The sequence below is a fragment of the Microcaecilia unicolor genome, chromosome 2 (assembly GCF_901765095.1).
Source record: "Microcaecilia unicolor chromosome 2, aMicUni1.1, whole genome shotgun sequence".
In the NCBI taxonomy this organism is placed as follows: domain Eukaryota; kingdom Metazoa; phylum Chordata; class Amphibia; order Gymnophiona; family Siphonopidae; genus Microcaecilia; species Microcaecilia unicolor.
The window spans coordinates 561,226,019-561,251,068 of NC_044032.1; the positions used below are offsets into that span (position 1 = coordinate 561,226,019).

The 25,050-nt window shown below is 40.6% G+C and overlaps 1 protein-coding gene across 2 annotated transcripts in view; it reads right to left on the reverse strand.

The window, feature by feature from the left end:
* The window catches only part of SGCZ (sarcoglycan zeta), a 525,004-nt gene that overhangs the window by 153,142 nt on the left and 346,812 nt on the right, over positions 1-25,050 (reverse strand). For both annotated transcript variants that reach the window (XM_030192644.1, XM_030192643.1), the window contains one exon: positions 17,362-17,449. In XM_030192644.1, the coding sequence (XP_030048504.1) occupies positions 17,362-17,449 (88 nt within the window). The remainder of the gene's footprint in view (positions 1-17,361; positions 17,450-25,050) is intronic.

Below are 25,050 nucleotides of genomic sequence, written 5' to 3' on the forward strand. Positions count from 1 at the left end.
AGATATAGTAGAATTGGAAAAGGTACAGCGAAGGGCGACTAAAATGATAGTGGGATGGGACGACTTCCCTATGAAGAAAGATTAAGGAGGCTAGGGCTATTCAGCTTGGAGAAGAGACGGCTGAGGGGAGACATGATAGAGGTATATAAAATAATGAATGGAGTGGAACAGGTGGATGTGAAGCGTCTGTTCACGCTTTCCAAAAATACTAGGACTAGGGGGCATGCGATGAAACTACAGTGTAGTAAATTTAAAACAAATCGGAGAAAATTTTTCTTCACCCAACATATAATTAAACTCTGGAATTCTTTGCCGGAGAAAGTGGTGAAGGCGGTTAGCTTAGCAGAGTTTAAAAAGGGATTGGACGGTTTCCTAAAGGACAAGTCCATAAACCACTACTAAATGGACTTGGGAAAAATCCACAATTCCATGAATAACATGTATAGAATGTTTGTACGTTTGGGAAGCTTGCCAGGTGCCCTTGGCCTGGATTGGCCGCTGTCGTGGACAGGATGCTGGGCTCGATGGACCCTTGGTCTTTTCCCAGTATGGCATTACTTATGTACTTATGAGGAGGGGGCATGGGGTTGGTGATCCCTGTTGCACTTACCTAGGAGCCATCCGCTGGTGATCTCAGTCAAACCTGCGGTAGATTCCAGAATGCTGCAGTATTTAAGCATTATGGGTTGAACCTGAGTATCAGGCACACACACAGACACATCCACAATCTTCCCCTGGGCATCACATACAATCTGCATATTCATAGAGTGAAAGACTATTCCTATAGGTGGCCTTGCATGCCCTGGGGAGGAGCGGGGTTCTGAGTACGATGTGTGTGCAGTCGATGATGCCTATGATTGAGGAGAAATTAACTATGCCATAGAACTGAGTCATGTTGTTCTGCAGGGTCTGGGGGTAGTAAAGGTGATGTAGTCTGAGGTATGAGTAAGGAAGACATCAAGGAACTGGGTTAGGCAATTGGAAATGGCAGGCTGGGTCTGGCCCGTGTTCACAGCTAGAACAGACTGGAAGCTACCAGTGGCCAGAAAAGAGAGGGATGCAATGACCTTAAGGTGAACAGGGATGGGATTGATCCTATGGGTCCTGGGCTGAAGGAGGGTTTGGAGCTGGTCAAACAGGTGCTGAATGGTAGCCCTGTCAAACCGGTACCTGTTGAGTCATTGGGCATTGATGAGGTCACTGAAACAGGTGCAGGGCCTGAATGTTCGGGGATGGGGGTATCTCCTGCAGGGCCTCCTCTTCAAACTCTCCACCTCCTCCAACTTGTGAGCCACCAGTGCATTCAATACATTCCGTGCATTCATAACCCACCACCACAGGTGCAACTCACTAACCCCAAACACACCACTGTGCACACCTCTACCTACTTGTCTAGTGAGGCCTAGCACCAGCAAACACCACCTGGCACTCACTCTCCCACCACCAGCACACAGTCCTTATACTACTACTACTATAAATCACTTCTATAGCGCAACCAGTCGTACGCAGCGCTCACAGCAGAAGCAATCACTCAATCTCCCACCACTGACAAACAATGCAGTCCCACACACAGCAGCAGCAGCACACAGCAATCACTCTCTCAGCAACAGCAAATACTCATGACACACCCACTAAGCACAACCCAACAATCCTCACACATAAAAGCAACCAACAATCCTCACACACACAGCAGCAGCAGCAGCAAACAGGACAAACAGAGCAACAAGGATAGACAGAAGTCAAACAGGTAAGTGGGTATAATGGGAGGTGTGTGGACTTGGAGTCAGTGAGTATGGGGGAGGGCAGATACAGAGGAAGGGGTGGTTGTGGCTGGGTAGAGGCTGGCAGGGGTGGGCAAAAAGCTGAGGAGGTGAGACACAGAGGAGGCAAGTCAGGGAATGTAAGGGTGACAAGGTTGAGACTGGGGCAAACAGACAAAAGGTAACACAGCACTCAGTAACACTTTCTTAATTACCAATGCTCCTAGCTCTCCACTCTCCAACTCCACAAAATCGGAAATCGATCAAAAGACAAGATGGCTTTTATCCTAGGCGCTTCTAAAGCAGGTCTAATTGCGGATGTTTTTTTTTCCACCAGTAGGAAATTGTTTGGCTATCCATTATGTGCTGGAGACGTTTATTCCATAAGAGTACCCGGTCAAAATAGCCCTGTCAAAAAAGCCCCGACAAAATGGCCCTGATAAAAAAGCCCCCACACAAAATGGCCCCGACAAAAAAATCACCAAACAAAAAAGCTCCCAACATAATAGCCCCCAGCATAACAGCCACTGCCAAAATGGCCTGCCCACAATATAGCCCCTGACAAATTAGCCTCCCAACAAATTAGCCTCCCAATCAGGCTGCCCAGAATATGGCCTCTGACAAAGTAATCCGAACAGTACCAGACAGGGAAAGAACTTACCTTGTGGCACACTGCAAGAGAATCTGCCCAAATTTACTTGTAGATGATCCCTGTATTCAAGGAGAACTGATCACCAGCCGACCCCAGAAGTCTTGTCTCTGGCTTGTCTCTGCCATGTCTTCCCTATGCAGTAACAGCAAGTAGCAATAGAGATAAGAGTTCTGGGTTCGGCTGGTGATGTTTATCTGTGAAGATTTTACTTGTAGTTTATCATCTTTTTTTGTGATGTGTTATTTTTTTTCTAAGGGACTATTTTGTTAATTAATTGAATCCCAACAAACCTCAAAATAAATACATTTTTCCCCTAATAACCTTATTTTGCCAAACAAGATAAGGTTGGTAAGACTGTGAAAATGATGACTATATATATATATATATATATATATATATATATATATATATATATATATTTTAATTAGCATGTTAATGGAAGAATAGTTTCCATATACAGCAGAACAGATCATGAATACCAGTTGGTAGCTATAGAATTCTATTTATATATGTTTTACACAATGCAATGCTGGTAGGAGCCTTTTGGGCTCATTTTCAAAACAGAAAAATGTCTAAAAAGTGGCATAAAGGAACATTTGGTCGTTTTTCTCACAAAAACGTCCAAATCAGTATTTTTGAAACCTATGTTTAGATGTTTTTCTATGAAGTCCGTCAGAAGTACGTCCAAATCTCAAGGGGGCATTTCAGGGGCTTGTTCAGGGCGGGACTTGGACGTTCCTGAGACTTAGATGTTTTTCAGCCATAATGGAACAAAACAGAAACGTCCAGGACTAAAACTAAGACATTTTGAGCTAGACTGTATTATAACGAATAAGGCACAAAAAAGTGCCTTAAATAATCAGATGGCCACTGGAGGGAATCAGGGGTGACTTCCCCTAATTCCCCCAGTTGTCACTAACCCCCTCCCACCCCCTAAAAATGTGATGAAAAACATTACTTGCCAGGCTCAATGCCATCCTCAGATGTTATACTCAGGTCCATTAGAATATCATATAGTCTAGAATAGGAGTAGTGGTGCAGTGCACTGCAGACAGGTGGACCCAGGATCCTACCTCCCCCTGCCTGTTACACTTGTGGAGGAAACTGTGAGCCCTCCAAAACTCACCAGAAACCCATGGTACCCACATATAGGTACCCCCCTGGTAGTAGTGTACAGTTGGAGGTAGTAGGTTTTTTTTTTGGGGGGGGGGGGGAGTTGGGAGGCTCAGCAGACAAGGTAAAGGAGCAATGGTGAGATGTGTACCTGGGAGTATTTTATGAAGTCTACTGCAGTGCCCCCTAGGGTGCCCTATTGCTTTCCTGGGATGTCAGGGGGACCAGTGTACAAAAAATGTTGGCTCCTTCTACATCCCAATGGCTTGACTTTGTGCGTTTTGCACTTTGACTTTTTTTTTTTAATGGACAAAAAAAAAGTCCAAATCACAAAATGTCCAACCCCCCCCCCCCCCCCCCCCTGTCCAAATCACAAAACAGTATTTTCAGGAAAAAAAGAGACATTTTTCTTTTTCGAAAATGACCTTCTTTCCTATTTAGATTTTGGACGTTTTTTGCAAAACGTCCAAAGTCAGACTTAGATGTCATCTCAAAAATTCCCCTCTTTATCAATGAAGATTTCACTTGTAGTTAATCATCTTTTTTTGTGATGTATTTGTTTCTAGGTAGCTATTTTGTCAAGGGTTATTTTGTTCTAGGCCATCTTGTCAAGGGCTATTTTGTTACAAGTCTGTTTTGTCAGGGCAATTTTGTCAGGGCTATTATGTCAGGGTGCCTTACATAAGACCGCCCAACTTTGGGAATGTTCAGTTCCAGACACACTGGTGTTTTGGAATGTTTTTTTTTCTTTTGTTTGATTATACACTTTGGACATTTTTTTGCCAAAAATTTGTCCAAGTGCCTTTTATGACTCTTTTTGATGTTTATGTCATTTGAAAATGCCCCTCTTACTGTAATAGTGACCAGAATTGGGATTTGACCATCTCAGGATACAATCTTTTCAGAAGATACAGGAAAGAGAAATAGGAGAAGAAGTTCTTTGTATTAGAAATATAATAATAGCCACTGAAATAAAAGAAGAACAAGGAAAAGCTGAATTGCTATGTTTTGCTCAGGAGCACTATACCAGTTATCTAGGTCACATTATCTTAACTATAATCTTAACTATAATCTTGAAAAATTCTACTGGGCTATAATCCCAGGTCTGCAATTACAGACCAGTGGCATTGATTCCTGTTTGCTAAAATCTTAGAGGCTTTGGTTAGACAGTAACATGTGGATTATTTAAATCCATATAGCATCCTTTCATTCTTTCATCTCATTCAGGATTAGAGCTATTAGAGCGAAAATAAAATTCTTCAGACAATGGAAGAAGGAACCGACTGAAAATAATAAGAAACAGCATAATGAATGTCAAGTCAAATGCAAAGCGCTAATAAGGAAAGCAAAGAGGGACTTTGAAAAAAACATTGCGTTGGAGGCAAAAACACATAGTAAAAATTTTGTTAGGTATATTAAAAGCAAGAAGCAAGAAAGAATTAGTTGGACCGCTAGATGACCGAGGAGTAAAAAGGGGAAATCAGGGAAGATAAAGCCATAGCGCAGAAATTAAATGAATTCTTCACTTCAGTCTTCACTGAGGAAGATTTGGGAGAGATACCAGTGCCAGAAATGGTATTCAAAGCGGACGAGTTGGAGAAACTGAATGAAATCTCTATAAACCTGGAGGATGTAATTGGGTAATTTGTCAAATTTTAGAGTAGCAAATCTCCTGGTCTGGATGGGTATTCATCTCAGAGTACTGATAGAATTGAAAAATGAACTTCTGGAATTATGGCTAAATATGTAATTTATCTTTAAAATCGAGCATGGTACCGGAAGATTGGAGGGTGGCCAAAGTAACGCCAATTTTTAAAAACGGTTTCAGAGGACATCTGGGAAATTATAGAGCCTGACGTTGGTGCTGGCAAAATGGTAGAGACTATTATAAAGAACAAGATTACAGAGCATATTCAAAAGCATGGATTAATGAGACAAAGTCAACATGGATTTAGTGAAGGAAAATCTTGCCTCACCAATCTATTACATTTCTTTAAAAGGGTGAACAAACATGTGGATAAACGTGAGCCGGTCGATATTATATACTGGATTTTCAAAAAGCGTTTGACAAAGTACCTCATGAAAGACTCCAGAGGAAATTAGAGAGTCATGGGATAGGAGGTAATGTCCTATTGAGGATTAAAAACTGGTTAAAACATAGACAACAGAAAGTAGGGTTAAATGGTCAGTTTTCTCAATGGAGAAGGGTAGATAGTGGGGTTCTCCAGAGGTCTGTGCTGGGACAGCTGCTTTTTAATGTATTTATAAATGATCTAGAGATGGGTGTAACTAGTGAGGTAATTGCATTTGCTGACAACTCAAAGTTATTCAAAGTTGTTAAATTGCAGGAGGATTGTGAAAAATTACAAGATAACCTTATGAGACTGGGAGACTGGGCATCTAAATGGCAGATGATGTTTAATGTGAGCAAGTGCAAAGTGATGCATGTGGGAAAGAGGAACCCAAATTATAGCTACGTAATGCAATGTTCCACATTAGAAGTCACCGACTGGGAAAGGGATCTAGGCATCATTGTTGATACCTCAAAACCCTCTGCTCAGTGTGCAGTGGCGCTAACAAAGCAAACAGAATGTTGGGTATTATTAGAAAAGGAATGGAAAACAAAAATGAGGATGTTATAATGCCTTTGTATCGCTCCTTGGTTCGACTGCACCTCGAATATTGTATTCAATTCTGCTTGCTGCATCTCAAAAAAGAAATAGTGGAATTAGAAAAGGTACAGAGAAGGGCGACGAAAATGATAGTGGATGGGAAGATTTCCCTATGAGGAAAGGCTGAAGCAGCTAGGGCTCTTCAGCTTGGAGAAAAGACGACTGAGGGAAGATATGATAGAGGTCTATAAAACACTGAGTGGAATGGGTAGATGTGAATCGCTTGTTTACTCTTTCCAAAAATACTAGGAGTAGGGGGCACACGATGAAGCTACGAAGTAGTAAATTTAAAATAAATCAGAGAACATTTTTCTTCACTAAATTTGTAATTAAACTCTGGAATTCATTGTCATAAAATGTAGTAAAACAGTTAGTTTAGTGAGGTTTAACAAAGGGTTGGATGGCTTTGTAAAGGAAAATTTCTTAGACCATTATTAAAATGGACCTGGGGAAAATCCACTGCTTATTTCTAGGATAAGCAGCATAAAATGTATTGTACTTTTTTGGATCTTGCCAGATACTTGTGACACGGATTGTCCACTGTTAGAAACAGGATGCTGGGCTTGATGGACCTTCAGTCTGTCCCAGTATGGCAATACTTATGTACTTATTCAGGAAAGATTTTAGCACTGAAACAGCTTTATGTGCCCTGGTATCTGAAACAAAATATTGGATCAATAGGGGTATTCAAGTGCTATTGATTCAATTTGATCTGTCAGCAGAGTTTGATGTAATTGACCATGAACTGATTATATGGTTACTAAATGGGTTAGGCATCTCAGCCTCAGTGTTCAAGGAGTTTTTAACTCTTAAATCCTATCAGGTTAAAATGAACAATGAGCTGTCAGCTCCATGGACTCAAAGATGGGGTGTCCCCCAGGAATCCTCATTATCACCCATTATTTACAACATAGTGATGTTCATCTCTTGGTAAAATCTTGGCTATTTTTTTTTTTTAACATATTATACAAGAAAACATCTTGATGGAAAAGCATCATAAAATAAGGATAATCATATTACAGAAAATGAAAATACATTTTTCCTTTAAATAGGCAATGATACTCAGGTCCATAATTTAGGATCCAAGATTTAGGAATTCAGGGAGTAAATCATGTAAAAATACAAAAGGAAAAATATATAACTAAGGAATCACATTATTCTTACTAAGTGGAGTTAATATAATTATAATTTAACGCTTATCCCTAGTCAACGATGCTATCAGGGCTGTCAGATGTGAAGGTTCTGTAAAGACATATTTCTTCTCAACAAGTCTTATTATGCACTTGCAGGGGTATCTTAAAAAAAAGGTGCCCCCCAAGCGCAGTACTTCAGACTTAAGGAGCAAAAATTGTTTCCTTCGTCTACGTGTCTCCTTGGAGACATCAGGAAATAATAATACAAAATCTTGGCTATTAATGCACTGAAAAATTTTATATAAGCATTGGAGAAGGGGGCATCAAGCTTGGAGTCTTCAGCTGCAAACTGTGTTAAATTAGTGGAGGAGTGGGTTATAACCCACAGTCTAAAACTGAATGTAGATAAAACAAAATGTTTTATAGCTTATAACTCACATCAAGCTGTTTTATACTAAATGATAACCATAGATAAGGTCAACTTTCCAGTGGAACCAGAGCGCAAAATCTTGGGTATAATGTTAGATACTTCACTTTCTTTTGAAAACAAGTAGCCCAGTTTAACTAAAAAAAAGTTTTCTTTAAGAAAATTAAGAAGAATTAGGCACTCCTTAGAACCTTTGCAGTTCAAATTGATTGTATAGGCTTTAATTTTAAGTCAGCTAGATTACTGTAATGTTTTATTAGCTGGCTGTTCACAAACTATCTTAAAGAGGATACACATTTTACAGAACGTGGCATTCGCCTGGTGTATTCTGCTAAGGGTTTTGATCAGGTTACTCCCCTGTTGACCAGAGCACACTGGTTACCTAATTAGGCAAGGGTATATTTTAAAGTCTGTATGCTTATTTATAAAATATCCAAAAATATGGTGTCGTTATTTTAATAGAGGGGGTATCATAGTATATCATGCAAGAATTACCCAGCTCACAAAAATGTCCTTAATTACGTTTATGATCAAGGGTATTTAAAGATATTTATTACATAGTATAGGATCCTTCAGATTCTCCTATCACCACCACACAGGCTAATATTGTGAGCCAGGCACTTTTTATGGTGGGTAGGTATTCCTCATTTGATCCACAAATTTTAATACCAATTAATACCAGTTAAATCAATATTTTTTTCTATTTTTTCTTTTGTTTCTTTTACTTAAGCATAAGCACTTAGCTTCTATCTGTAGCGTCACCACCCAGGACTCCTTCATCAAGGTATTTTAAAAATGCTGTTCATTCATCTCGGAGATCTCATACCGACATGAATTCACGTTTCGCAACTAATGCTGTATCAAGGTATATCTCCTCCAATTTACCCGGAGAAAGTTCCCCACTTCCTTTATCCATATCTTTTTTGCTCCCTTACCTTGATCATAAACGTAATCAAGGACATTTTTGTGAGCTATTTATAAAATATTACATGGTTATGCTCCTGAGTATTTGTTAGCTTTGATTACTATTCTTTGTCAGACCACTACTGTACAACTACGTAATTCTTTGCTTCTGCATCTGTCATCTCCGAGGTTAATAAGGTATAAAAGAACTTTTCACTCCTCCTTTTCCTTTATAGGGGTCAAATTTTGGAATGACCTCTTCTTAGACTGTTAGCATCCTAAAATTTAGAAAAGTACTTAAAACGTAGTTGAGAAACTTCTGAATTGCTAATTAGTCTTGGTTCTGTATTTTATATTTTAAGGTTAACATAATCACTGTATATTTTAAATGTGAGTTATTAAGATATGTATCTTCCTCAGGTATGCCTGTGATGATGTCTTGATGTAAACTGCTTAGAACTAATTTTGGTTACTGCGGTATAGGAATAACAGTATAGCATAGTATGGAGGGGCATTTTCGATATGACGTCTGTCCAACTTTGGATGTTTTGCAAAAAAACATCCAAAATCAGAATAGCAAAGAAGGTCATTTTCAAAAAAGAAAAACATCTATCTTTTGTTTTTGAAAATAGAAGGTTTTGTGATTTGGACATTTTCTTTTTTGGTCCATTTTTGAAAAAAAATGTCCAAGTGCAAAATGCACAAATTCAAGCCATGGGATGTAGGAGGAGCTGATCCCCCTGCATCCAGTAAAGCAATAGGGCACCCTAGGGGCACTGCTGTGGACTTCATAAAATGCTCCCATGTACATATCGCATCATTGCTCCCTTACCTTGTCTGCTGAGCCTCCCAAAACTCACCCAAAATCCACTACCTCCAACTGTACACCACTACCATAGCCTTTGCGGGTGAAGGGGCACCTATATGTGGGTACAGTGGGTTTCTGTTGAGTGTAACAGGTAGGGGGGGGAGGTATGGGCCTGGGTCTACCTGTCTGCAGTGCACTGCACCCACCACTAGACTACTCCAGGGACCTGTATGCTGTTCTAATGGACCTGAGTATAATATCTGAGGCTGGCAAGTAATGTTTTTCATCACATTTTTTGGGGGGGTGGGAGGAGGTTAGTGACCACTGGGGGAATAAGGGTAGGTCATCTCTGATTCCCTACAGTGGTTATTTAGGGCACCTTTTTGTGTCCTATCCATTATAAAACAGGTCTATCTCAAAAAAATCTTAGAGTTAGTCCTGGAGTTTTTGTTTTCTTCCATTATGACTGAAAAAACGTCTAAGTCTCAGGAATGCCCAAGTCCCACCCTGACACGCCCCTGATATCCCCCCCCCCTTGAGATTTGGACACACTTCTAATGGCCTTCAAAGAAAAAAACGTCTAAAAATAGGTTTTGAAAATACTGATTTGGACGTTTTTGTGAGAAATACATCCAAATGTTGCTTTATGCCATTTTTTAGACATTTTTCTGTTTTGAAAATGAGCCCGATATTATAGTATAGTATAGTACAGGGAAAGTGATAGACTCAGATAACATGAAAGGCAATACTAGCATAGGATATGAAAGGGAAGATACTGCCAAAAGTGACTTTAATCTTACAGATGTGGATTAGATCCTGTCTGTAGTGATGTCAGCTATGACTGGAGAAGTCATAGACTCCATACAAGGGGCATTTCATATGAAACTGATTGAAGAAAGACTGCATTGGATCTGGAACTTAAGATTTCAAGAGGGCTGATTTTAAGTGGATGAGTAATAATGCTTCAGTGATCCTACTGGCATGCTGAGAAATGAAGACTATGGAAGAACCTGGTTCAAAAATAAAGGTATCAATAAATAAACACAAAATCCATATGCCAGGCAATAGTAAGAAACCAAGATGGATCTCTAAAGAGGTTATAGAGATGGTAAAATAAAAATACATATAACACAAAGAGGAACAGGTTTAATTACCATGAATAATAAATTGAGGCAATAATGTGCTATAAGTACTTACTGGAAATGAAAATTGTTTATTGTTAATAATGGAGATAAATTCTTCCTTAGATATATGAAAGGAGGGGAAAAAGAACAAATGAGACTAGGTAAGGATAAAGTTAAAAATGATCTGTGAGGAGGTTTAGTATTAGACAGAAATGTTTTTAATATAACGTTAATTAAATATATCTTTTCAATGCAAAATACAATCAAAGAACAAATGAAATACCCGATAGAATATATTAATAATAACTTCTTGAGATGTAAATCTCTCACTTATTACAAGCAAAATCAAATTAGCTTTTGTTGTTGTTGCTTTTTTTATTTTATTTTTTGTTTACCAGTTGAACAATGTTGCTATCGCTGAAAGGCTCTTCTGCACTTAGGGGTCCTTTTATAAAGGCACACTAGTGTTTTTACCTTGCACTAATGATTAGTGCGTGCTAAAATGCTAGAGATGTCCATAGGAAATATATGGGTGTCTCTAGCATTTAATGCACGCATATTTAATGCACATGCTAAAAAGGACCCCTTACTGCATTTCAGTCCAGGGTTATTACAAAGAAACATGCCCAGTTATTGGTGACACCTGAATGAAATTTTATTAGTGTTACTACAGGATATAGAACATAGTCAGCTTTACAGGCAGTGGATGTAGATCTTGGTTGGACTAGAAGTGTGCATCCCAAACACCTAATTTTTCAACTGGCACGATCTCACCCAAGTGTAGCCGCTGTTCCATGTTGGCAAGGGACAGTTTTATAGGGCAGGGTCATCTTCTCTGTCCTCGCTGCCATCTGCTGCATTGAAATCTGATTCTTTTTCTGGTTGTACACTTAGTTATTTCAGGGTATTTTGACATTGGGAGGGGGGGGGGGAATTTTTCTGTTCCACCTTTGTGGGCCTGTTGCTATAAATATTTTGGGTAAGGTCTTTCTCTTTTGTCTCCTCTTTGTGCTGTCACAACAATTTGCTCAACATGTCTGCAGCTACATCTTGTGTAGGCTTAATAACAGACATGTTATCTTTACTGGTGCTTTTTCTCTGGGGCCTTCCAATAGTTGATGTGGAATGGCATTTTTGATATGACGTCTAAATCCGATTTGAGATGTTTTCCGAAAAACGTCCAAAAATCCACAAGGAACAACACCATTTTCAAACCAGAAAAAGTCCAACTTTTGTTTCTAAAATAGCCATTTGCTAGACATTTTTGTGCTCATTGCATCTATCTTTTAGGACCATACTTGAAAAAATAATGTTCAAGGGGAAAACACACAAAAACAAGCCACTGGGATGTATATGGGGGGGGGGGGGGGGGGGCAGCATTTTTAGTAGACTGGTCACATAGACATCCTAGCACAGCATGAGGAACCCTAGGGGGCACTGCTGTGGACTTCACATAAAAGGTCACAGGTACACATTTCACCATTACCCCCTTATATTTTATGGTGAGCCCTCCAAAACCCACCAAACGCCAACTGAACCCAATTGTACACTACTACAATAGCCTTTATACCTGCATGTGTTACCTATATGTAGGTACAGAATGTTTTTGGTGGGGTTTGGAGGGTTCATACTTTCTACTACAAGTGTACCAGTTAGAATGAGATAGGGGTCTGGGTCCCCTTCTGTAGTCTACTGCACTGACTATTAGGCTACTCCAGGGACCTGCTTGCTGCTCTAATTAGACTGGCTATAACATCTGATGCTGACATACTGGCTTGTTTCACATCTTTGGGGGCGGAGAGGATGGGGGTGGGAGGGGTCAGTGACCATAGGGGAGTAAGGGGGGTTATGCTTTAATCTCTTCTGGTCACAGTTGTGATTGAAACAGGTGTAGCCTAAAAAGTCTTAATTTTGGCCCTTAATTTTGTTCTACTATTGCAGAAAAAACATCTATCTTTTTGGTGCCACCCATGTCCAATCCAAAACACACCCCCAACCTGCCCTCTTGAAATTTGGACAAACTCTGGAGCAAAATGTATAAAATTGGGGTGTCGGAAACTGCAACTTGGATGTTTTTGAGAGAAAAAAATGTCTTTTTGCCACCTTATGATAGTTTTTGGATGCTTTTCTCTTTTGAAAATGATCCCCTTAGTGTCACTGTTCCCCAAACCCTTCTTACTTTCTCTGATCCTCAAGTCTAGGAACAATTTTGCCTGCTCTGATTCCCTAAACCTGTGGACTATATCCAGGCATTTGTCCCATTACAACAAATGAAAGCATCAATAAGTTTCTATACTTTGTAATAGAATTATTAAGTATCCCAAGTCTTTTTGCAACCACTGCTTCATACTTCCATGCATCATTCAAGTAGACATTCACTGTTTTCTGCAAAGTATCTTTCCGGTTATTAAGGATCAATTTTATTTGCTAAGAACCATCAATATATCCACCAATTTAGTTTTGCATTTAGACATTTCACAGTCAAAAGCAGTTGATTCCATATGGCAATTTTGCATAAGAGCTCTTCATGTATCATCAAAATATTAAAATAATCACTGTCAATATACTTTTAGATTTAAACACTGATACTACATATGTGAGAGCATTCCTATTACAAGTAGGCAAATCCAACATTTTTGGTTTGCTTTTACAAACCTACCCTGGGGGACCACCAGCATATCAGATTTTTAGGACTTCCACATTGAATAAGGAATATATTTGCATGTCAACTATCTTCTTGTAATGAAAATCTATCTCATGCATATTTATTGTAGAGTTCCCAAAACCCTACAGGCTGGTGATTCCCCAGGACAAGATGGAGAATTATTGGTTTAAAGAGCAAAATTAGTGATACAGATGCTGCCATATAAGGTATTTCATATCACAGAGATGAGTTTGCTGAGGGGTCCTTTTATTAAGATGCGCCGAAAAGTGGCCTGCACTGGGGTAGACACATGTATTAGACGCACGCAGGTCCATTTTTCAGCGCTGAAAATGGGCATGCGGCAAAATGAAAATTGTTGCACATCCATTTTGGGTCTGATACCTTACCGCTACCCATTGACCTAGTGGTAAAATCTCACGCATTAACAATGGCAATTACCGCCCGGCTACCAACACACACCGGAAAATTGACAACGCGCTTAGTGGACGTAAAAAATGTAATTACTGCCCGGGCCATGCTTTAGTTCAAAACTGACATGTGTAGGACGTGCATAGGCGCCTATGCGACTTAGTAAAAAGGCCCCTCAGTGAGGGAAGGAGGAGGATTTTTTCTAACCCTTTTTAAAAAATATTTTTATAAAATATTACTAGGAATATATACTCACAATAATGTATAACAAGTTATGTTTCAATACAAAATGGTGACCAAATAGTTGGATCAAGGGAGAACGCTAGATGTGCTGTATTTAGATTTTAGCAAAGCCCTTGACACAGTTCTGCGTAGAAGACAAATAAATTGAACACTGTTGGTATGGGCCTTAAACTGACAGGAACTGGTTGAGTGGAAGGCAACAGAGGGTAGTGGTAAATGGAGCTCATTCTGAGGAAAAGGATGTTACCAGTGCTGCAAGGTTTGGTTCTTAGGCCTGTTCTTTTTAACATTTTTGTAAGTAATATTGCTGAAGGACTGTCTTGTAATGTTTGCCTCTTTGTGGATGATACCAAAATCTGCACTAGGGTAGACACCCCTGATGGTGTGGATGACATGATTGAACCCCCCCCCCTCCCTTTCTGAAGAGTGCTCAAGTTCTACTTTACCCAGTAGTTATGACCAATTACCTCAAACTTGTTCCTATTCAGTGAGGGGGTTCAGAGTTACTAGTCATGTATATCTGATCTGAATCAGGTGCAGGACATAAAAGCTAAATTACAGGATTTAACCAGAATGAGTCAGACACCAGTTTTGGTTAAAAGTGTGAATTTTTATTCAAAAGCTTGAATTGCAAATGTTAACAACAGGATTTCTCACATAAAACAATGTTTTATCAATTAATAAATTTGTCTTTCAGGTAACTTTCAGTGAACTACCTTCTCTAAGAAGAAGGGTATCCCCACACCTATATCTAGGCTATCAGATAAGATCAAGTAACATTTCTTTATTTCTTTGTAAATCCCACTAAATGACTTAATTTTCCTCTAGCAGGGAATTGATTCTTTGTGTTAAATTTTTGTTTTACAGACTCTCCAGACCCACTTGAGAACCTGAACTTCACTTCTTCATGCACTTGGGCTGCAAAAACCCAAGGGAACAGAACAGTTTAGGGGGTGAAGAAATTTTGTGTATGATGGAAGAGCAGGACTTGGGTGTGATTGTATGTGATGATCTTAAGGTGGCCAAACAGATAGAAAAGGTGATGGCGAAAGCTAGAAGGATACTTGGGTGCATAGGGAGAGGAATGACCAGCAAGAAAAAGAAGATAATGATGCCCCTATATAAGACTCTGGTAAGACCTCATTTAGAATATTGTGTACAGTTCTGGAGACGGCACCTTCAATAAGGTATAAACAGGATGGAGTTACTCTTGAAGGCAGCTACTAAAATGGTCAGAGATCTTCATCATAAAGCATATGGGGACAGACTTCAAGATCACAAAATTTATGCTTTGGAAGAGAGATGGGATAGGGGAGATAGAGATATTTAAAATCTTACGTGGCATAAATGCACAGGACGCAAGTCTCTTTCAATTTAAAGAAAGGTTTGGAATGAGGGGGTATAGGATAAAGGTGAAAGGGAATATACTCAGAAGTAACCTCAGGAAATACTTATTCATGGAAAGGCTGGTGAATTTGTGGAATGTCCTCCTGGTAGAGGTGGTAGAGATGAAATCAGTATCTAAATTCAAGAGAGCTTGAGACAAGTATATCTCTAAGGGAATAACAGAGTAGATGACATGGATGGGAAGTCTGGATAGGCCATATGTTTTTTTTTATCTTCCTACATTTTTCTATGTTTCTATACCCCTGAGAAAGACAGGTGCCATACCTCTCCCAGACAGCTGCATAAGTACCTAAGTATTGCCATACTGGGACAGACCGAAGGTCCATCAAGCCCAGTATCCAGTTTCCAACAGTGGCCAATCCAAGTCAAAAGTACCTGGCAAGATACCAAAACAATGCAATACATTTTATGCTGCTTATCCTAGAAATAAGGAGTGGATTTTCCCCAAGACATTTTAATAATGGCTTATGGACTTTTCTTTTAGGAAGCTTTCCAAACCTTTTTTAAACCCTGCTAAGCTAACTGATTTTACTACATTCTCTGACAATGAATTCCAGAGTTTAATTACACAATGAGTGAAGAAATATTTTCTCTGATTAATTTTAAATTTACTACTTCATTGTGTGCCCCCTAGTCCTAGTATTTTTGGAAAGAGTAAAGAAGCGATTCACATCTACCCATTCCATTTCACTCATTATTTTACAAAACTTCTGTCATACCTCCCATCAGCCATCTCTTCTCCAAGCTGAAGAGCCCTAGCCACTTTAGCCTTTTCTCATAGGGAAGTCGTCCCATCCCCTTTATCATTTTCATTGCTCTTCTCTGTACCTTTTCTAATTCCACTATATCTTTTTTGAGATGCAGGGGCCAGAATTGCATACAGTATTCAAGGTGTGGTCGCACCATGGAGCAATACAATGGAATTTTAATGTCCTCATTTTTGTTTTCCATTCCTTTCCTTTTGCAGAATATCAGGGCTTGCACTTCAGGTAACCTGTCATCATCCCCAACATAACTATTTTGTTGGGCGCTGAAGCTCAGCTGGGGCCTGCCAATTGTGCTGCTGCCTTTTCTTCCTGTTTCAAAGTAGACACTGCTGCAAGCATAGTGAAGCCAAAGCTCTCGACTCTCTTGCTTTATAGGACATAGATGATCTCACTGCTATAGGATGGAATGCTGGCCTTGAAAGGTTATGTGACAGTCATATGTAACTGTCATTTTTTCTTCACTTCTTGACCTTAGCCCTTGGGTTCCACTTGAAAGTAGACTCACTAGAACCTCTGTCTCAAGATTCCTAGTATTACACAAATCCACCCAGAACCAGCTCCACCCAGGACATTGTTGCATCAGTCTGTACATCTGTCCATCTTCTGGAGACAGCAGTGGTGTACCGAGGGTGGGGCAGTGGGGGGCGGTCTACACCGGGTGCACGCTGCTGGAGGGGTACAGAGAGCATCCGCGCAGCTGTCAGCTCCGCTGGTTCCCTGCTCTCTCTGTCCTTGAACAGGTTCATGTTCAGGGGCAGAGGGAGCAGGGAACCAGTGGAACCCACAGCTGCGCGGCTGCTCCCAGCAGACAAGTATGCACCCAGAGGGGGCTTGGGTGATACAACAGGGGGTATGATACACTGGGGAGTGTTGAAGCACACCGGGGGGTGTAGTGCTACACCCAGGGGGGACAGATGCCGCTGCACCCAATGGGGGAGGGGGTGCACAGCGGCAATCCGCCCTGGGTGGCAGCCGACCAAGGATCGCCACTGGGACACAGAGAATATTGACTGACTTGCTGGCTGTATCAGTCTACATATACATATAGCTCTGTCTCTATATCCTGTGAGGAGTGATTTAATCCATTGTATTAGACTGGTCAGGCATAAAGGAAACTAGCACTAAAAGGACAAAGATTAAATACTAAAAGGTGTGAAACTATTTTATACACCATGTACTATCTGTTTATAGTTAGTGGTCTTATGCAACAGCAGGCTATGAAATAATATGAAAGGAAAGGACTTAATTTAATACATTCTTATCATAGCACAGCACTCACCTACTGTCAGTTGTCCAGTTAACTGCCCCATGTGATTCCTTGCATTCACAGTTACATTCCTGTCAGACTGTAAGACCAGTGGGCTATCCTGTGACATGTTTAACACAAAGAGAAAGAGAAGAACATGAATGAAAAACAAAACAAAACATTCAACTGTAAAATTAGTATAACAATTCTAAATGCAGAATTAAGCACATAAAATAAATGATTATTTTGACTTATACTTGGAGCTTTTCTGCACATGATTGTTTTTCAATATTTATTTATATCAGGAAAATGGTTGACAATGTACAGAGAGATATTAATATTGATTTATGTTTAGTAAGTAGAAAATATAAAACATGAAATCATAAAAAACATTCACCAGATTACTTTTAATCATTCAAGAAGACTTCATTGAAAAAGCCACTTTGAAGTTTCATTGGTTCAGGAACAAACTTGTGGTAGAGAATATAAAGATGTAAACATGTTTACAGGAGTTCAAGCTACTCATTACCATAGCTAATCAGTGTTAACTATGACATTAACATAGATCCAATCAGGTGTGCTTACTGTCATATTACCTGTATCCTGAATGGACATATAAAAGTGAGTGTACTTCCTACTTCAAGCCAGAGAGACGGTCACAACTGCTCTCTCCATGATAAACCAATCTATTGCACCTGAATTGGCAAATAATCCATTTGCCTTCTCATGAATAACTTTGAGTCTTTTATATCTACCAAGGCTTTGAGTGATAAAGTATAACATTAAAGACTTAGACCCAGAAAACACTTATGTGCAGCTGGGGTACTATATTCCCATAACCAATTGATTGTACATGTCTCGTGTATATTCTTTGGAGTCTTAGATATAATCTGCTTTGGTGAGTGTTGAATAAAAAGAGCTACTTTCTCATATTCCTAATATTACCCTGTTTATAGTCTTCTTATTTATTCAGAGTAAATGCATTGCACTGGGCACTGACGGAGTCTAGATAAATTGGGTAAACATAGTTGCAGCCTAGGATATCCTGTTCATTTCTAGTTAATCAGTGGCTGAACCACTATACTGGGAAGAATGGGGATACCCTAAAATATATACAAATCTGATATGTCAAGCGGCTTTGACCTAGTAGATCATACAATGCTAATGACCCTGCTGAGCAACATAGGAATAACTGGAGCAGTAGCAGCCTTGTTCAACGGTTTTCCAAGAACTAGGTCTTACCTTGTCAAGATGTCAAATGAATTTTCAGCCTCCTGAATCCCTGAATATGGGATCCCTCAGGGTTCCCTGATATCACCAATATTATTTAATGTCCTGATGGATCCACTTGGCAAGAAGCTGGAAAAAATGGGGTTTTATCCATTCATATATGCAGATGATGTCACCATCTACAAACCTTTCAACAACAGCATCACAGAGATACTGGACAAGACCAAAAAAGGACTCAACCTCATGGAAAATTGGGCCACAACTGTCAAACTTAAACCAAACCAAGACAAAACCAAACTCCTTGTTTTATCCAGCCACCACAATCCCACTACTTAACAAAACCTCATAATAGATCAATAATCTTATACAATCAAAACACAAATAAAAATACTAGGAATCATTCTTGACAAACATCTGACCCTTGAACACCAAGTTGCTGCGATCATGTCAAAAAGCTTCAAAACACTATAAAAACTGAGAAGAATCAGAGATTATTTCCCCAGACAGTCATTCCATCTTATAGTACCGACGCTGATATTGTCCCAACTACACTACTGTAATGTAGCATATGTAGGCTGCAAAGAAAACCTACTACCATTGTTGCAGACCATCCAAAACACAGTAACAAGATTGATATTCAAAAGATGAAACCAGCACAATCACCTTCAAAATACTGTTTGGCATGTCATCATACTACATGCATTTCAGTGGCATAATCGAATAAGATATTTGGGGGTTCAAGTTTCAGCGAACTTGTCAGAGTTGTATCACTTACATTATCCTCAGATGCTCAGGGTCATGGAATCAGATTTTATAAGATGGAGCTTTTTAGCTCCTTCTCTTCTGACCAGAATTAACGTTATTAGGATGAATATCTTGCCAAAGTTGCTCTTTTTGTTTTCAATGCTGCCCTGTGCTCTTCCAAGATTTTTCTTTTGCTAATTAGACTCCATGGTATTCAGATTCATACAGGGAGGTAAAAAAAAACAGAGTAGCACTGCAGACTCTGAAGTTACCACTGGAGGCGGGTGGGTTGGCGCTCCCTAATTTTCAGCTCTGCATTATTGGGCCGCCCAACTCCGTACTGCTTACTTCTGGCAGTGGAGTACTGCGGATCAGCACTGGACACAGATGGAGGAAGGAGGGGTGGGAATCCACTCTTTGAGTTTCCTCTTATTTCAAAGGAGGGAAAGGGGAAAGGGAAATGGGACTTGATATACCACCTTTCTGTGGTATTTTGCAACTGCATTCAAAGTGGTTTACATATATACAGGTGCTTGCCCACAGTCACAAGGAGCTGCAGTGAGAATTGAACCCAGTTCACCAGGATCAAAGTCTGCTGCACTAACCACTAGGCTACTCCTCCAGAACTGGTGAGAACATAGACTAGTAGGTCCCATGCTAGAGACATGGTTTAACATAACTCCAGAGATGGGTATTAACCCAGCTTCCTCCCCTATCAAGAATATATTGAGTGACCCGGAGTTTCAGCCTGGCTGGGTTGACTCTTAGAGATTCCAGTGGATGACAGAGTTGGGCATGGGGAGGGTGTACGATTATATCAGCCAAGGGAAGTTTAGGACCCGGAAGGAGTTAGGACCGGGTATAGTACTGAAAGCAAGGGTCTTCCCAGTATCACAGGTTTACCACTATCTCCAGGCCCATAAAGAGGATTTTCTTAGACCTCTCACTCCATTAGAATTGTTTTATTACGGGCATAAGGGTAGGGGTCTGATTTCGGCTTTCTATGGAATTCTCACATGAACACTACCGAGGGGTGAGATACTGTACAAGGCACAATGGGAACAATAGAGTGGAGGAGTGGCCTAGCGGCTAGCGCACCAGTCTTGCAATCTAGAGGTGGCCGGTTCAAATCCCACTGCTGCTCCTTGTGATCTTGGGCAAGTCACTTAACCCTCCATTGCCTCAGGTACAAACTTAGATTGTAAGCCCTCCTGGGACAGAGAAATATCCAGTGTACTTGAATGTAACTCACCTTGAGCTACTACTGAAAAAGGTATGAGCAAAATGGAAATGGAAAATGCTAGATATGATCAAACTATCATCAAGAAATGCAAACCCAGAAACCAGAGGTTACCTACTACTTCACCTGCTCAACTGCAAAATCATACTATACAAGTCCACCTATATGGCAGGATTTAGCTACCTGTTCTCAAAATGATGGAACTCAATTCCCATAGTCATAAGAAGCACCACAAACTACCTCCAGTTCAGAAAAGTCCTAAAGACCTACCTCTTCAGGAAGTTCTATGAGTAAAATATGCACTAAATATTCTGAAACAGCAATACACAATGCAACCTCTAACTATAATGCATCTTTTCATTTAAGAAATGAACTAATACATATCTTCTCAAGAAACCCAATGACTATTCCATATGCACTAATAGTTATCTTGCCAACCACTGTAAAACACTGCATCATACAACCTTGTAAATTTGTAAATGTAATTGAATCAATGTAATCTGTAACAACTGTTAAATGTAAGCCACATTGCACCGAAACTCGTTTTTGGATAATTGTGGGATATAAGTATGAATGAATGAATAAAAAAAATGAATGAATAAATAAATACACAAACAAACTGCTTTTACCATATTCTCTGTCAATGATTCCAGAGTTTAATTACATGTTCAGTGAAGAAATATTTTCTTTAATTTGTTTTAAATTTACTATGTTGTAGCTTCATTGCGTGCCTCCTAGTCCTAGTACTTTTGGAAACAATAAACAAGCAATTCATGTCTACCCATTCCATTCCACTCATTATTTTATAGACCTCTATCATATCTCTCCTCAGCAATCTTTTCTCTAAGCTGAAGAGCTCTAACTGCTTTAGCTTTTCCTCATAGGGATGTCATCCCACCCCCTTTATCATTTTCATTGTGCTTCTCTGTTCCTTTTCTAATTCCACTATATGCAATGATGCATTTATGCTTAATTACCACTCCAGTCTCCACAGATGCTATAATTAGTACTGAAATTGATGCCATTTTGTCTTTAGGGCTCCAGAGAGTACGTCTGCATGCTCTTCTGTGATTTTGGTGTTACTTGGTGAATTTGCAGTGTGCTGTGACTCAATCCTATACCTATTTCATCTCCAATTTCTTCCCTTTCCACCTATACCTGCTCCACTTCTGTCCATGCATCCCTTCCCACTACCTTCCGTCCCTATCCCCCCTCTCCCACCCCCAACCTATCTATCATCCCTTTATACAACTTGGTGTGTTTGTGTGTGGGTGTGTCAGTATTGGTGTATATTATTATGTGTAGTAGTATTTGGCATAGTGTGTGTGTGTGTGTGTGTGTGGTGTGCTGCAGCCACTTGTCTTTGTTGTCCCTGCCATTGTTGCTGTCCCATTGTTTGTGTGTTTATATAAGTGTGTGAGTATTTGTATGTGTATTTGTGACTGCAACACACAATGATGGCAGAGGCATTCTTGTGGTGGTTGATGGTCCATGGGGGGGGGGGGGGGGGGCAAGCAGGGGAGGGAGAAGGGGGTGGAAGAGAGAGAGAAAGCAATGGTAGGAGCAGCTGGTATACAGGCCCAGGACCAGGTTTCTGGAACTAACAGATGAGCAGTGTGTAGTTCAGTTTAGATTTCATAAGGATACCATAGCACACCTGTATGAGGAGCTGCAACTGGAGTCCAGTGCCTGTAGGGGGCATGCCCTGTCAGTGCATGTACGAGTGACCAATGTCCTGGCCTTTGTGGCTACTGGAAATTCTCAGACTCCACTAGGAGCTACAGCAGAGATCAGCCAGCTAGCTGCCTCCCATATCATTAGCCAATTTCTGGAGGCCTTCTGGAAAAGGGGCACCATGGATATCCATTTCCCCATGCATGAAGCTGAAAAGCAGGAAACAATGACAGATTTCTATGGCATTGCTCGTTTCCCCTCTGTGTGTGGAGATGTTGATGGGAGTCAAGTGGCCCTCAGGCCACCAGGTGACAGTGAAGCTGACTATTACAATAGAAAGGCATGCCACTCCATCAACGTGCAGGTTATTTGCAATGCAGCGCTTGAGATTACAGATGTATGTGCCAACTATCCAGGATCGTGCCATGATTCCTATGTGCTGTCACACTTGGACATTCATGAGGCCTTCCAGAATGGGGAAATCAGAGGTGGATGACTAATAATTGATCACATCTTTCTGTTTGCTCCATAGGTTTGTGGCCAGTAAGGTCCCAGTGGTCTGAAGGACACTTGTAAGAACTGCCGCTAGACAACAAAAGGTGTGTGTATCTTAACTAACCTCATCTCCTCTCTCCTCAATACAGGTGACCATGGCTGTCCCCTAAGAACATGGCTGATGACCCCGATCATCAACCCCCAGAGGCCAGAGGAGATTCGGTACAATAAAGCAACACATACTACCAGGAAAGTCATAGAGAGAACATTTGGCCTTCTCAAAACAAGATTCTGCTGTCTTGACCGCTGCTCTGGCAGTGAGCTATTATACAGTCCCACCAAGGTATGTGACATTGTAACAGCCTGCTGCATGCTACACAATCTGGCAATTAGAAGGTGAATAAACACAGAGAGTGTTCAAAGTACAAAACACAATCCAAAGCACAAAAGCACCAAGAGCCTTCAAAAGTGGAACAAGTCTTTTAATTCATAACATAAATCAATCTCGTACATCAATAATCCAACATGGGCTGTTTTTTTCTGCACACAGCAATTGTGTCAGGGGTCGTGTGAAAACATTTATCCAATATGAACATGCCTAGCATGTCAGCTGAAGGCAAGAAACAAGAACCTGATCCAAACACTGTACTAAATTTCCAATGCAGCATCGCTATGTTGTGAATTAAAATACTTGTTCTGCTTTTGAAGGCTTTTGTTGCTTTTGTATTTTGAATTAGAAGGCAGATGCCAGAGCTAGAGCCAGAACAAGAGCCACAACCAAGCCAACAGGCCATGCAGGATGATAGTGATAGTTAAGAGGAGGAACCCCACCTGGGGGACCTGCTGCCTCACCAGACCCTCCAGAGAGCCCAGCAAGTGAGAGAGAACCTCATTCAGACATCTATTGGGAAAAAGGAGCGAATATGTATGATATACAGGTGACAAATGGTGATTATGACCCCAACCTCCCTCCCCCCCACACACACACTTTCCCTCGCCCCCCCACAATGCTCTACACGGTGTAAAATACATTCAGTGACCCCAGCCTTCTCCACTCCAGTGATTTACATGGTTGAAAATAAAAAAAAGTGGAGGAGCAGCCTAATGGTTAGTTCAGTGGGTTGCAGACCTGGGGAACTAGGTTTGATTACTGCTGCTGCCTGATGGCCAGCAGGGGATTAAAGTCCTAGAGAACCAGGTTTAATTCCCTCTCAGCTCCTGTGACCCTGGGCAAGTCACTTAGCCCTCCTATATAACTTGTGAGCCCATTAGGGACGATGCAAAGTACCTGTAATAGAAACTGTAAACCACGCATATTTTCAAAGCACTTAGCCTTCCAAAGTTCCATAGAAACCTATGGAACTTTGGAAAGCTAAGTTCTTTGAAAATGAGCCACGAGAGGGACCACTTGCAGTATATCAAGTGCTGAAAATAAAGACATAAATGTGATCCCAGCCTGGATTTTCTTCTTGTGTCTTCCTGGTGAGGGTCTCCGAGTCTCTCCAGTGAGCCCCCGGGACTCAAACCTGTGGCAAAGTTGGGGAGTCAGGAGCCCTGGCAGCCAATGCTGCCTTTAACTTAGCTGTCCTGGCTGGCTCCATCTTGTGTAGCTGGGAAAATCCGGGCACTTATAATATTCCTGTCCCAGACTCCAGGAGTGTGTGTGAGTAGCCTCTGTAGTGGCATTGACATGAAGCCTACTCCCCTGTGGCCAATCTCCAGCACTGCACCACGTGCACACTGATCAAGGCCAGTAGACTTCTCTGGAATCACTGCAGTGGAAACTTCTCTGCACTGTGCTCAGGAGAAAAAAAAAAGTTCTATATTTAATGCAGATGGGCTCTGCAATGTCCAGGTTTTTTTTAAGTTTTATATTTCATGTTGGTGGGCTTTGTTTGTGTGTGTGTGTGTGTGTGTGTGTGTGTGTGGGGGGGGGGTTGATTGGGAAGGGTAGGGGAGATGTCAGACTATAGGGGAGGGAGGGAAGGGTAGGGCTGTTGCCAGAATATGAGGGGTATGGAAGGGCTGATGTTGTGCTATGGGGGTAGGAATGGCAGGGCTGATGCTTTCTAATTTTTGATCCTTTATTCTGAAATTGGTGAGGATTTGTCTGTGTTCTGCATGGGACCCAAGGTAAGAGATTCTTCTGGCATGTGGTCTGTGTGGGGATCTATATGAGTCTGACTTGTCTGTCTTTTCCAATTGCACACATATTGCTGTTGTGTATATTCATAGTTATTGATATTTGTGTGTTCAGATTTGGAGTGGTTAAGGTTTGCTACATAGGCTCTGAAAAGCTTCTTCATAAGATTTAATGTTACTTCACAAAGAATCTGACA